The sequence below is a fragment of the Urocitellus parryii genome, chromosome 9, assembly GCF_045843805.1.
Source record: "Urocitellus parryii isolate mUroPar1 chromosome 9, mUroPar1.hap1, whole genome shotgun sequence".
In the NCBI taxonomy this organism is placed as follows: domain Eukaryota; kingdom Metazoa; phylum Chordata; class Mammalia; order Rodentia; family Sciuridae; genus Urocitellus; species Urocitellus parryii.
The window spans coordinates 138,166,870-138,181,910 of record NC_135539.1 but is presented as its reverse complement, the minus strand read 5'-3'; the positions used below and the strand labels follow the sequence as shown (position 1 = coordinate 138,181,910).

Here is a 15,041-nt window from a genome sequence, read left to right as displayed (position 1 = left end):
AGAAGAGCAGAGCACCATGGCAGGAAGGACAGCACGTCTGAGGCACTCCCAGACCCATGGGCTAGGAGCAGAGAGGGCACCAGGGGATGGGGAGGGGTGGGACTTGAGAAGGCAGGGGACTGGGCAGGGCAGGCCAGCCATGCTTAGGGTTTTAGTTTGCTCTGAGAGCAATGGGCAAATACTTGGTGTTACCTCATGAGGGTTTTACTTGGAAATTAGACATTGATACACTTTGTGTTACCCCATGACCATCCAAAGGTATGCACAATGAGTTGGCATCACCAAGAAAGTATTTTGAAAAGATCCCCCCCCCCCGCGTTTTGATGGATTGGATGGGCCTGAAGAGGAGGTCCCTGCAGAGGTTCAGGGAAGGGATGAGAGTAGCTCAGTGGGTTGGCTTTGGGAAGAGTGGCCTGAGAGAGAGCTGTGAGGGTGTAGGCTGAGCAACCATTGTGCCCCAAAGAGACAGCACTTACCTGTGAGGGTGGCTCTGGTGGTTGGACCAATGCTTTTGGGGACCAGCACCTCATGGTATTGCTCCCCCGCCAAGGTGCTGTAGACGACCTTGTATTCCTGAACTTCTGCCTCGCTGTTATCCCACTCAAGGTCAAGGCTGGTTGCTGTGCGGGAGCCGACTCGTAAATTCTTGGGGGCATCAATCTCTATAAACAGACAGACATCACCAACATCACGCCCGATAATGTGCATCTGTGGTGCACCTTGAATTTTCGAAATCTTTGTGGTGAGACCCCAAGCTTCCTGACCCTCTGCCTCACATTTGAGTGAGCTCTGTTTCTGCCCCTGGCTTTTTGGTCTGTCCCAGCAAATTCCTTGGTCTGGTTGGAGGGTTTTACTTGGAAATTAGACATCGATACACTTTGTGATACCCCATGACTATCCAAGGGTTCCAGAAACTTGGAAATGAGCCAACTAATAGCACAGGCTCCAAAACAAAGCAAAGGGAACCCCAGTAGGAGAAAATCAGGGATAATCCTTAAGTGATTAAAATGGAAGAGAACAAAATCGGGTTTGAACATCAAGCAAAGGGAGGAGGGTTGATTTCAAGCTACCCTTCTGGAGTTTATGAGTATAGAAATAGCTGAAAGGTTTATAGATTGAAATTAAAACACAGACAGGGGAAGTGAGGTACTGGGAAGAATATGGGCTTTGGGGTCAAGCTTCAGTTTGATTTCCAGCTCTGACACCTACAGGAATGGGTCGTGGACAAGTCTTCCAGTCTCACTGGGACTTGATGGCCACTTCTGTAAAAGGAGCAAATGATGCCATATTCCAGTTGCCGTACGGTTAGACAATACATGTCAAGTTGGTTGCCTGGTGCCTGGTGTGAAGATAGGTGTCCAGACCCTGGGCTGGCTTCCTGTTGCCTCCGAAACGCTTCCTGAGTTCCAACAGTATTGCACCCCAATGCTCGCTCTTGGGGTTCCACAAATTCCAGTGCAATGAAGGGACTATCAGCTTCGGCATCTCTCCCACAACCCCAAGGAGCTGCTTCTCTCCCTGAGAACTGATGGTCTTGTCAGACTCATTTGGGGACCTCTAGGTGTGACCCTGAAAAACTGAGACTCAAATTTAACTTGGAGCAGACCAGTCCTTTGTTCCAAGCAAACCTCCCCTGGGCAACTGTAGTCTGCAAAAGCAAAGCAAGTATCCTGGATCCTCTTGCAAAGACGAGAATGCTGCAAATCCACCCAAAAGCAGAGGCTTGGGAGTGAGAAGTATTCTGTTTAGTGATGTAAATTGGGTGAATCTTTTAGCAGACTTATGTCTCTGCAGCTTGTTTTCTGAGAACTGTTTTTCCAGTCAAAGTACTTTAGCAAGGGGAGCTGTGCATGCCTGATGTGTTGTGTGTGCTATTTCTCTAGCAGTTGGGTGGAGGAGCCCGTGGGGGGATGTGCCTGACATCATGGCCCTGAGTGTCATGGGCGTGGGGCGAGAACAGCTGGGTTAGGATCAAGGTGGAGACCTGCACCTAGTGCTCTTACCTTGGAAACATCCCCTTTTTATAAGGACTCAGAGAGGACTCACTGCCAACGGTTCTGGGAGGTTTCTTCTTAGGGCTTTTGCCCTGTGGATGGGGGCAGAGTTTTCTGTGAAGGGAGTAGACACTTCCAATGCCAACAACCCTAAAAGAGGTCATTCCTGGAACAAGAGCTTGGGCAGAGGGGAACCTACTTGTGGTCTCAGGGTCTGGAGGCCTGGCTAGGAGGGGAGGCTGAGAGGCACCCCTCTAGGCGGGGAACAGAGCTGATCTCTAATGCATCAGCAGACCTGGGGCGAGAGGCAGAGGTAGATGGCTAATGGGGGTCCTGGAGGGACTTGTGGCTCTGAACTCTAAAGCACAGGCTAGATCCCATGATTCTGTTCTGAAGCCTTCCCTGTTGCTCCCATCATGAGCTCACGAACCTCCCTGCAGGCCCGCTGGCCTGGCCTGCCTGCTCCCATGCATCACCCTGTCCTGCTTCTACCCTATCCCTGGGGCTCGGCTGTCTGCCTTCTTTCTACTGTTGAAACACATCAAGCTAATTCCTACCTCGGGCCTGTGCACTGGCTGCTGCATCTGCCTGGAATGAGCTCCAGATCCCTGAATGACTTAGTCATTGAGATGTTAGTTACAATGTCAGGTTCTCAGAAAGCCTTTCCAAACGGCTGGATCCAGCGGATCCCCTCCACGTCATCCATTTTACTTCTCATCACAGAGCTCACCATCACAACGATCTTGTACATTTCTTTCCTTTTCACTGGCAAGTTTCCCCCAGGAGTATGCCATGCATGTGATCCAGGTCTTGTCTTTTTTGTTCTACACCCTTAGGTCCAGCAGATGCTCAATAAATACACACCAAGCCACTGAATGAACACCATCAGCTCTGTTTTGTTGGCTAATTCAAAGCCTCTGCAAAAGTCTTGTCAGCTGTTCAGCCATGGGGCTTGGGATGCTTGGGTGAGGTGGTGCAGGGAGAAGAGCTTTGGCTGAGGACAGCTGGTGTTGCAGGGGCAGGAAGCCCCCATGTCCTCTGCCATCCACAGTGAGAATCTTGGCTAGGAAGGTAAGTACTGTCCTGGTTGAACTTGGGAAAGAATTTCTATGAGAATCCCAGAGTGGAATCACTGAAAAGCAGGTGGGGCTTGGACCTTCCTGGTGTTCCCATTAGTTTCCCAGATATGGTACTCCAAGTTGGATATTTTAATAGAAAATTATTGTCTAAAAGTCTAGAATCAAGGTGTTGGCAGAGTCGCTTCCTTTGGAGGGCTGTGGGAGAGCGTGGCGGCCTCTCTTGGCTTCTAAGGAGTGGCCAGCCATCTTTTGGTGCTTCTATCTCTGCTCCCATCTTCAGGTGGCGTTTTCTTTGTGGGCATGTCTGTCTCTGTCAGAAGTTCCCCTTTCCATAAGGACATTGTTATATTGGGTTAAGGCCACCTCAATGACCTTATCTTAATTTGCCTAGAACCTATTTCCAAATAAGGTCACATTCATATGTACTAGGGCTTCGACACCTTTTCAGGAGACGCAGTTGAACCCATATCAGCATTAAAGAGAATTCCGGAAGCATTTAGGTCACGTGCACCCGTGGCTGAACTCTGTGGCTTCAGGCTTAGGCTCAAAGAGGCCCCCTACAGCAACAGTCCAGGGGTGGTGGCGCCCCCTTGAGGGCAGTGGAAGGCCAGGCTGCTGAGGGTGGGGATTCAAGAGACTGGGCTCTAGATTTCCTGGGTTGGGGCTGGCTTCTCCCTTGCCACTGGCTGGGGATGCTGCCATCAGAGCCTTTTCATTTTTCAGAGCAGCGCTAAGACCCAGGCAAATATCCCACTCACCATGCAGGAAGCAAATCTCTGTTTTAATTGCCTGTGCAATTAGTGCGCTCCTAGTGTCGAAGCCATCACCTGGAAAAGCACTTTGGTTAATTTGAATTTAAGCGGAGTTCTGGAATGACTAAGGGCCCTGCCGCGAGGGCCCGGGTACCCTCTCATCATTCAGCTGGCACATGCCAACCCCGAATTTGAGAGTCTGTCTGCAAAGCTATTTGCGGCTTCTGGCCTCTTCTCCCCTCCCCCGCTCCTAAAGCAGAGGGGAGTGGGTTGGATGGACAGGCCCAGGCTGCACAGAGAAGGCAGCCATGGCTGCCACTCACCAGGCACCGGAAATGGGAGAATGGAGCAGAGGCGGGCAGCAGGGAGCTGAACCCTGGGGGGGGGGGGGCTTGGAGGCGGGATGTAATTGTCTTGATTGGAATTTTCCTGGGCCACTGGCCAATCCTGCTTCCATCTTGTTGACCTGAACATCAAGAATTTGCTTTTCACCAGGCTGCTCACTGCTTGACAGCCCTCTTCTCCTGTTTTGCCTCTTCAAACTCCTTATCAGAGCAGAGCACAAAGAAACCACTTTCCAAACACAAACTCTCCTGAAAGTAACAAAAGAATGCAGCACTGCCCAGGGCAGACACCACCATCCTGAGCAGGTGCTGTGGTGTGTGCGTGGTGGGTTGACCTTGAATTCTCAGACTGAGAGGGGATAGCACAGGTCATCTGTCCTCACACTCTGCCAGGAATATTTTAGTTAAATGAGGGAGAAGAAGGGAAGAGAAATGGGCAGAATTCGGCTCCTCTTTTCCAGGGAGAATATTCAGTCTGGGGATGTGTTCAGAAAAAATTACCACTGGCCACCCCCTGGGTGAGGGAGTGGAGTCTGGGTAAAGGATAGACAACCACCTGGAAGTTCTCTTGCAGAATGAAGTCCTGCCTTCTGCAGCTCGCCAGTGTCTACGTTTGCTTCTTTTTAAGAAGCAAAATCTTCTGCGTGGAAAGAGCCCCATTGAAAGACTCCTGCTTCTCTGTCACTAGGGAGGGTGGCCTTAATGGCCAGTTCTGCAGCAGAGCCTGGACACTGTCCAGCACTTCCCTCTCTTGTGGGATGGGCTGCCCCATGGACCAGGTCTCTTCCCATTCCTCCTTGCTCTAAGTCCTAACCCAAGTAGCCCCCAGGTCTGCCACATGGACAGATAGCCCAGGTCCACAGTGCTGGTCAGCTTGCAGATCTAGCTGGCAGTCACACTTGGCTGCACGCTCCAACCTAGGGAACGTTTTGGTGTCTTTCTCTCTTATTCTTTGCCTTATTTATCAATGGCTTAAACCCAGGTGGAGCAGGGAGTGCTAGCTATTGAGCCTCCTTGAAGCCCCTGGGCTTGCTCCACCCCTCGACAGGATCTCAGGCCACAACCCAAGGCAAGATGCTTGAAATAGTGATTCTTCTACTGTCAGATGGTGCTGGTTCTCGGATCCTACAGATGGCATCAGTTTCCTCAAATCCCTGGGACCCCTTAGAGTTAGCAGAGAACCTTGACACATTCCCCAAGGCAGAGAGGCCAATGCCCATCCTGATTAACGAGGCTCAGTGACCAAGCTGACCCAGCCAGGGTGCCAGGAAGCTGGTCCCTTGGGTGGTTCCTGTCTTTCTTGCCCACAGTTGGCCAGACTAATGGGCACTGAGAGTCGGAGCGAGTCACCTGAGCTCTGGCCCTTCCCGAGTGCTGGTGAAGCTCTTTGACGCTAACAGCCTTGGGAAGGGGGCCGTGGTCACCATGGCGGTTGGGAGGCATCATGTGGGCTTCCAGTTTCCTGTCCCTGGAATCAGGGCTTGGGTTGGCCCCATGCTGGTGCTTACATAGGACGAGTCACAGCCCTGCATTCGGCCTGTGGTGGGTCGGGTTGGGCTTTGAACCACGCCGAGGTGCTCCACCGTGGCCATGCGGCCATTACAGATTTAGAGAATGACTACAACAATATCCACAAATGGCCATGAAGCGTCCTGAGCAAGACGCACCTTTCCCGAACAGTCCCCACGTTGTCATTTGGGCTAGCACGACGGATGCCCCGATGTCTTCAAAATAAATGTGTCATTTCACAAATGTCATTTTGCAAACCTCAGGGACTCATCGGAGGACAGGACTCAGTCGCTGGTCTGGCTGGCAGAACGAGGATCAGAACCTGTTCTGCTCACTCTGGTGCCTGCTTTTCCTTTGTGCTGCGATGCCCCAGACCACTCCCCTCCTTCTGGCACTGACCACCCCACTCCTTTCTGCTCCTCTTGTGAGGACTCCACCGGCGGGCTCCCCCTCCCCCGTGCTCCTCTTCCCACGGCAGCCTTACCTGTTGTGAACTCGGTGGTGGTGGACGAGCTCTCGTTGGCCCCTCGGACCGCGCTGACCGACACCGTGTAGCGGGCGCCGGGCCGCAGCGCTTGCACCGAATACTGGCTGAGGGGAGGCTGCAGCCGGAAGGTGGTCTTCCCGCCTTCCCCGCCCACCAAGCCGTATTTCAAGAGAATGAAATCAACTTTAGCTCGAGGTGGGGTCCACTCCACAAAGGCCACTGTGTCAGAGACATCTCGAACCAGGATCTGCGTGGGCCCATCAATGACTGAGAAGGATCAGATAGAACAAAACGTCACCAGTCGGGCATAAGCCTTTGGCATCTGCCCCCTCCTTCTGGTGTGAGCTTGCTCAAAGAGGGCCTGGTGTGGCCTCCCATTTTACAGACAGGGAAAGTGAGGAGCACACTTTGGCAGTAGGACTCAGTTCTCCTGATGTTGGTCCAGTTCTCCCTTTACCATGCTGCAGCTTCTGGGGCTGGCAGTTCCCAGCCTGGGAATGGGAGGGCACTTCCTGGTCTGAGAGACTCAGACCAATTTCTTTCTGCAGGAAATGGGACAAGGACTTGAGGACCAAGCTTCTGCTGCCAAGCTCCCACCTTCAGGGGGCCCCTAGGAAAAATCTGTGGAGTGACCACCTGTCTAAACGTCTGAGACTTAGACCTCAGAGGTCACTGTGAGTGTTCCAAAGCTGACCCTGTCCAGCTGTACTCACACCCAGACAACTCAGTGGCTGAGACTGTGCCAAACCCAACAGATGTGTGCCTTTGTGCCCAGGAAACATGCCCTCTGGGAAGACACAGTTCTGGGCCATTTTTGTTTTCTCCTCCAGGGCTTGCATATTTCTGAGAAGGAAGGACACTGCAGTTACACCTAGGTCCTCAAGGTTTCGAGCGAATGTCCCTCATGAGCCCTGGCCTCTGGCACCAGGTAGCTGAGGGGAAGGCTGGGAAAACTGGCTGGTCTCCTACAGGGCACAGCATCTGTAGCTCTAGCACCCGCTGGGTGCTGTTCATATTGAATTATGCTGGGAGAGGGCCAAGGAATATAGAAGGGGAATAGCAAGAGGGAGAACCTGGGAGAAGAGAAGATTACTTCTCAACTCCTCGTGGGATGTCTGCAGGGCTAATAGCTCTTTGCTAAGCATTACTCACTACCTGCAAAAGAGGAGGCCCAGACTCCAGATTTGCATTTGCTGTGTGACCTCATTGCTCTGATTTGATCTGATCAATGTTGATATTCCCCAAGGATCTGGAATTGGCACCAAATTGACTCTGGTTCTCTAAGCAGCCTGTGTTGGACCATGAGCTGGTGTGGCCATGGTCCATCATATTCATACAGAAATAGAAACATCGGATGGCATGGGGCAGGGAGGAGGAGAGGAGAGGAGAGGACTGAAGAGGGGACAACAGGGGAGGGGAGATGAGGGACCATGTGGAACTTCTAGAAAGCTCTAGAGTAACTTCCTTCCATTCCATTTTGTCATTTGAGTCTTTCATTAGACCCTGATGTGCTTTTGACCCTGGGTTTCTATGAAACACTCTATGTCCTTCCAGAAACTTCTCTTTAGCTTCAGGTAATTCAGGTACATTTTCCTTGCTGGTTAGCTGAGTGTCTTGACTGAGACTTGTTTTTTAATCAGCCCACACTGATCCACCTTCTGCTCTGACTCCAGATATGAGGTCTCTCTCTCAGCTGTCACATAGTCCCTTGACTTTTCAAAGTTGGGCTGTCCCATAGGCACCACGCCCTCTTTCTGGATCTAGCCCACTGCTGGTTTTTTTTTTTTTTTTTTAATCAACTTTAGGATTTTGGGTCTAGCATCTAGCACCAGCCAAAATGAAAATCACCAGACCACTTTGGTGCCAAGTGGTTGGGAGATCAAATGAAGTCCTGTCTTTTATATTTAAGGTAGTCACATGACTGAACAGAAAATATCCAGACTGCTTCTTTTCAGCATGCTGCACTCGGTGGTTTTAAGTAACCTGGGCCTTTTTAACTTCATTTAATTTAATTAAAAGATGGAGGAAGGGCCTCCTTACTGTGGTATAAGCATAATGGAAAGAGACGCTTAGTCAACGGGTTTTGAGTAGATGAAATGAATGGGGGAGCCTCTCCACCATGAGAAAGGGGAAACAGTTCAGGGAGCTGGAGCTTCTAGGAGAAAATAAAAGAAAATCCAATGACCACATAAGGCTTTTGTCCTTCCACTCTTGGATACAAAAAAATCCCTGACCATAATGGAGTGACCATATTAGACTGTGATTATGAGCACAGAGGGCTCTAGCTGCAGGAGGTCTCCTGTTTGCATGCACTAAATGGCCTGTCCTGAAGAAGCTGAGTGCAGATGAGGACTCAGAGCTCCACAGGAAGGGGCTGGTGTAGGTCAGACCTCAACAGAAGGAAATAATTAAACAATCGCTTCCTAAAAACAGCAGACGGGATTGGGAGCTGGCCGTCTTTTCTGTTGTCACCCTTGGATTCTGCCCTTTGGTTGGTCACTTGGTAGTAATGTCGCATTCCAATCAAGGAAGGATCATCTTGCTTTCAATTTAGTCCCAATTTCTAAACAAACACAAGTTCTACTCAAAACGTGAACTGGAATACATGTTTCTCATTTTTCATTTTTTTTCCCCATGGCTCTGTACATGATGTCAAAATATTAACACTAGGACTTTTCTTCTTGATTGAAAAAGATCTGCCTGGATTTACTATGGGTTTCTAGATCCACATTTTAATTTTAATCTTAAGGGACTTCTAGACCCAGAAATACTGCAAAAATGTGGTTTGACTATAAGACTAAGGCAGGATTGGACTCCCTTCTTTAAGTACTTTCAATGCTTTAGAAGACTAATATTCAATTGTAATGTTCTCTCTCCTCTGTGAACCATCCTTTGTCTTCTACAAATGCTTTTTTTTTAAAACATGAAATCACAAGAATGGCTTGGGGACCAAGAAACAATCCTTATCAGAAGTGAAGAATCTGTACTTGTCATCTAATGTCAAGACTTCAGGTTGCAGCATAACCCTGGGGAACTGAGCGGTGCCCTTAGCCTTCTGGATATTTCAGCAGAGAACTTTTGGATTTTAGGCTATGGGGTTTCATAGTTGAAAGTCTTTTTTTTTTTGAGTGAAACTTTTTTTTTTTTTTTTTTAAACAGAACATTTAAAATGGCTGTTCAAAATATAAAACAGATCAAAGTGGAGCTGCCCTGGTTGGAGGCATCTCAGAGGAAGTAATTAGAGGTGTGGATCTCCACCTGATCCTGGCCTCAAGGCACAGGTGGTGGAACCCCAGGGCACCAATGGAACACAAGCTAATGCCATCAGAGTTTTAATCAGTGCTTCTCAGACAGAGTACAGGCCTCAGCACCTGAGGTTCCATGGTTCCAAGAAGCAAAGGATGAATCACTAATCTACATGGTCTCATTACCTAGTGCTGTGGTTCCCTTTCCTGGTCAATTCAATATTTTGTTCTGGACCTAATACTGTCTTGCAAGGGTGACACTTTCTGTTTATGAAAAATAAAACTGTATCAACGTTCACCTATCTTGGAGTTTGTTACTGACAAGGAAAGCTGCCTAGCCTGGGCCACAGTGCTCCCAGCAACAAAACGAGAACAAGAAAATGATCCCACAGACTACATTGGACTTTTGAGGAAAAAACAGATATTGTGTGAAGGCACATACATATGCGTCACAATTGCTCATTTTGGGCCTTGAAGTTGAACACCCTTTGTTAGTTCAGGAAACAATAAGGCAAATAGAATAGAGTTAACCAATCAATCCTGAAAATATAATAACCTTGAAGGAGATGAACTGTGGGGATGAACTAATAAGCAACTTAGGTTGTCACACTGGAAAGTGACCCAGCTCTACGTACTGTTTTGACATGGTTTGTCTCTGACTGCTTTTACTTCCAAGCCTGGTTTCTGGGTACATCTTTATATACTAAGTGTTAAATACTCACTTTTATTAAAAACATTGAGTCTTCATTTGGACCTACACATGTAAAACTCCTGGCATCTCTTTCCCCATTTTGCATGTGTCCCCTTGGCTCTGAGTCCGCAGAGCGAATACCTCAGTGAGTACCTCTGATGAACAGAAACCACCCCACGGGCCACAGCAGCTCCATGGTCATCATGAGCCTTTGGCCGACCCTCAGATAAGGATCCACCAGATCACAGTCCCGCACATGTCTGGTCTCCTTTGTCTATATAGCTTGGCAGTTCATGTCAGTAACTGCTGAAAATATGAGTCTTCCTCGTCTTCCCAGGATGGCCATCCTAGTTCACGTTCCTTCCCTGCTTCTCACCATTACTTTTTTGGATTGGTTTTTGGGTGGATGGCCAGATCTGATTCGTTGGGATTCCCCAGAGTTAGGCCTCTGGATTAGGACTCTAGTAACATTAGCGGCATAGTACTAATCACTTTTTATGCTTTATCTCATTTAATCCTCACACTGACTCATGGACATACTATTGCTCCTCAGTTGTAAAGCAGGTTGACATCTGAGAAGGTTTGGCTGACTTTCTCCAAATCTTACACTAGGTGAGATGAGTCTTTGTCATGAGATTTTGGTTCCAAAGCTCACGACACTAAGGGGTTGACATACGAGGTCTCTTGGTGAGTAATGAGGATCAGAAAAATGGCCTGGAGAATCTCGACAGAGAGTTCCTTAATGGAACATGGATTTCTATGCTTGCAAAGAAGAGCAAAAGGAGAATTGTCAGCTAAGTATCTGGTAGAGTAGACCTATCTCCAGGCCCCCTGACCACTCAGCTCTGGCGGGAACCCAGCGGCTGTTTGCCTCCCCCCATCTTGGGTGATTCTGCAGTTCTTGTTCCTGGGTGACCTACAACTGGAGCACTCACCAGTGGAGACGCTGGCCGAGGTCGGGGGGCTCCGGGCTTGTTCTTTCAGGGCCACCACATTGACAATGTATTCCTCCCCGGGCTTTAGCCCAGTCTGGTTAAAGGAGGTGACGTCACTTGGAAGCTGAGCAATCACTCCTCCTTCATTGTTCTGGAGAGCGAGCGGGAAGGAGCAGAGAAAGGAAAAGAGAGAGTCACCAGGAGTGAAATCAACGAGAGAAGGACAGGGAACACTGACTTGGGAACTCGAAAGTAAAAACAGGGGCTACCTCTGCTTCCTCCAGGCTGACAGAGGAGAGTCCGGGGCTAGGAACAACTCCCAGCAGGCTCGGTGAGAACCGATTTCAAGAACATCTCTTTGGCTTCTCCTGAGTTTTTAAGTTTGCCAATAAAAATTAGTCATTCATGAGGTGATGCAGATTGGCTCTTGCCAAAGACTGAATGTTCAATGGTTACAGGTAACATCCATCATTTTTTTTTTTTTTTTTTGTCATTTAGTGTTACGAGCCTGCCTTTGGCTGTTTAGAAGAGTACAGTTGTGTGTAAACATCTTTATAATATCCACAACGTATTTCAAACTAAGATATTCCCAGATTGTTTTAATGAGCTGGGGCTATTATTTGGCTATATCTGGAATTTCTCATGGTGCTACAAAGGGTGAAAATCTATCAGTGTCATGTTTCCACCTCACCCAGCTGAGTTAAGACTCAGAGACATAATCGTGAAATACCAAAAAAAAAAAAAAAAAAAAGAAAAAAAGAAAGAAAGAAAAAAGAAACACGAAACAAAGAAAAATACAAAGGAGAGTGGTAGAAGACAAATAGGTGGAAAGGAAATGAGAAAGGAACTAGATGATATTGGGTCCAGAGTCTAATATCTATCTACCATCTACCTATCTACCATCTATCTATCTACCTATTATCTATCTATCATCTATCAATCAATCATCTGTCAGCTATCTAGCTATCATCTACCTACTATTAATTAGGTTTTCCATGTGTGTGACCTTGGAAACACAGGGGACAAGAGGGCCCCCTTTGAGACACTCCCCTTCTTCCCTATTCTTTCATCTCAGTTTATGTCACCTCGAGTTCCCTGTACGTCACTTATAGCCATACTTTTGTAAATCAACGTGATAACCCTCCCACAGCCTGTGACTTCTGCCTACAGAGGCTGAAGAGGTTATACTCCGCTGCCATGCATTGGATCTTGGAATGCCCTGGTCAGCCCCTCTTTTATTTAGAGTTTCACATATTGTATGTAGAACAGGAGAATCTGGCACAATTTTCTTTTCTTGCTTGGGCAGCAGAGTAACATGATCTTTCTGTTTTCTTTTAAACTCAGTTGCTTTCCATTGATCATTGGCCATTTTAACTCAGATCATTTATACAATAATAGATTTGCATAGAAGGACTGTTAGGAGCATCTGGCTTGCCATGATAGGACTACATCCCCAAAAGAGTTTGGTGGGCAGAGCCCCGGAGCAGGGAGCTGAGACTAAAGTTTTTGTCTTAAGCCTGGTACTAATTAGGGATCTTATGTCATCTAAGTTCTCTGAATCTTCGTCTCTACACACTGAACTAAATTAAACAAAATGTGAAATGTGGGGTCTTAACTCTGCGAACTTGGAGATCATCTGTAGCTCCCACAGTCCACGATGTCAAGAATGTGGTGGTAAAAGAATGGCAAGATCATAGTCTAGTTCCCCCCAATGTGTCATTGGCATTCAATCTGAAGAAGTCTGAAAGGTGCTCTTTCCTGTTGAAGGACAGGGACAAAGGGACGGATATGGATGAACTTTGTCCCCTCAGGTGTGGTGGTCAGGGACAGCTAGGCAGGCGTCACGGCAAGCCGGAAATGGTTTTAGGATTAATAAAGAAATAAGTAAGCTGCTTTACCTAGTAGAGAGGAATCTTAGGTACTTTTAAACTCACAGACTGAGCATGTAATTTGCTTAAAGAAAAGGTTGCCTAATTAATAGGTCATAACTTCATTCTGAGTAACTGGGAGAACCAGGGCATTTCTGCGAGGCCTCTAACCTCTGGGGACATGAGCTGACACGAGCTGACAGTTAGTCCATCTGTTTGTACAGAAAGAATCCGTGGAACCCGAAGCTGGTTCCACTTGGCCCCCGCTTTTTGATGGCCCAGTTTCCTAGCCACTAACATGGGACCCTCCAAACCCTGGAAGTGTCTCAGCAGGAGCTGCAGCGGCTTTCCAGGTCCCCCCTGTACAGACCAGGGGCTCTGCTCGTGTCCTCAGCTCTTGGTGACAGGAGCCTTCTGCAGCCCAGGCACCCACTTAATGCCCTCTCATGTCTCTACTGGCCTAGAGCGAGACCCTGGGCAGTGCTGCCCTGCTGCCCTGCTCCCCAGGTGAGGCCCGAGCCGAGGGAGGCTGCGGGGCAGCCTGGAGGGCAGCCGGTGTTACCTTTGGGATGAAGCTGATCTCCCACCCATCGAAGGAGAACGAGAAGGGCTCCCACTGCACCTCCACAGTTGTCTCCGTAATAGTCTTGAATTGCAGCCCTTGAGGAGTGGAGAGATCTGGAACACAGCAATGTGGGTGACAATGTCACGGCTGTCCCTGGCAGGGACAGAGAGCAGTGCCTGGCTCTTGTCTTGTGAACGCCCTCTATGCTCTGGGTGTGGTGGCCTGTGGCAGGACCGCCCCATCCTACCACAGACACAGTGTGTCCTGGTGCAGATGGGCGCACTGCCCTGGGGCTCTGGGGCTCTGTGTTGGTGCAACACAGGAACACACTTGACGAATGCAAAACTTTTTTTTTGTGCTTTCTATTACATAATAGAAACTGTTAATGTTAAATATAAAAGTCATGTTTTCCTTTCCTTACTAATGTGATAAATCTTGGAATGGAATAAAAAGCCTTTTTCGGAGAACTCGAACACTATCTTTGGAAGCGGTACAGGATTCCTGGGAGGCAGTATTGTGCTAAGCCCAGTGTTCCCACCTCGTTCACAGGGAAAGGAGGCAGAGAAGGTTTGGTTAAAGATGTGGAGCTTCAGAAGGAAGCCCGGGGTTCTTCTCCTGACCATCTGATGTGCACTAAACGTATTTTAGGGAGCGCAAATCCCTAAATTTAGGACAGTCTGAATTTTCATTTTGTGTACACAAGCAGAACAAAGGCGTACACCAGCTCTGCTCTTATTTCACTTTCTCCAAATTTCCTCCAGCTGCTCCTTCTGTATTCTCCTCTCTCTCACTCCCTTCGGCCTCACTTGTCTAACTTTTGGCTCTATCTTAATCTCCTCCCTTTCTCCCCCCAACCTTTCCCCCCAGCCGCACATACACACACACATGCACGGGTTCAGTGGGGTGAAATATGCTCGTCCTAATGGAGTTCCAGTTACCAGCCCTGAAATATGACAGCACAACTTCTCTCAATTCTCCAGGGCTCCGCTCCCATTTCAGCTTCACCTCTCCTGGGCTATTCCCGTTGGAAAATTGACAGATTCTCATCTTTCCCATCGGGAAGCTTCCTGGCTGATAGGCGGGGCTGGTTCTGAACCCACTTGAAGGCATGTCAGGCGCCTTTACATGATTTTGTCCTTGTCACCTGGGAGCGTGCCTGCAGGGATGCCCTGAATTGGCACCACCACCACCACAGGGGCTGGAAACCTCATCAGTGCCTGTACACGTGGATCAGCGTGGAGACGCCTGGGAGCCGGCCAGCACTGGGGGTGGTGACTCATCCTGGAGCCAGGTGGGAAAAGCAGCAGATGGTGACCTGCCTCCACGGATCACTGCAGATATTTAAAACTAGTTCACAGGCACCAGAGGAAATGGGGAAAAAAAGGTCAAATATAAACAGATAATTATAGGCATATTAACAGAGTCAGCATTTGTGAGAGTCCAGTATTATCCCAGGACTTGGGTCACCTGAGAAGCCAGGGGGCAAGACGACTTCTGCAATCCTGCCCTGCTGCTAGTCCCTGTCCTTGCCTCTTTCTAAGCTCTGCTCCCGTCCTCAGGCTTCTGTGAAGC

At 48.7% G+C, this 15,041-nt stretch overlaps 1 protein-coding gene across 2 annotated transcripts in view; it reads right to left on the bottom strand.

The window, feature by feature from the left end:
- Tnr (tenascin R) overlaps positions 1–15,041 on the bottom strand; it is a 72,640-nt gene that overhangs the window by 47,043 nt on the left and 10,556 nt on the right. For both annotated transcript variants that reach the window (XM_026388494.2, XM_026388495.2), the window contains 4 exons: positions 13,467–13,582; positions 11,037–11,187; positions 6,163–6,432; positions 477–662 (listed from right to left, as the gene is read on the bottom strand). In XM_026388494.2, the coding sequence (XP_026244279.2) occupies positions 477–662; positions 6,163–6,432; positions 11,037–11,187; positions 13,467–13,582 (723 nt within the window). The remainder of the gene's footprint in view (positions 1–476; positions 663–6,162; positions 6,433–11,036; positions 11,188–13,466; positions 13,583–15,041) is intronic.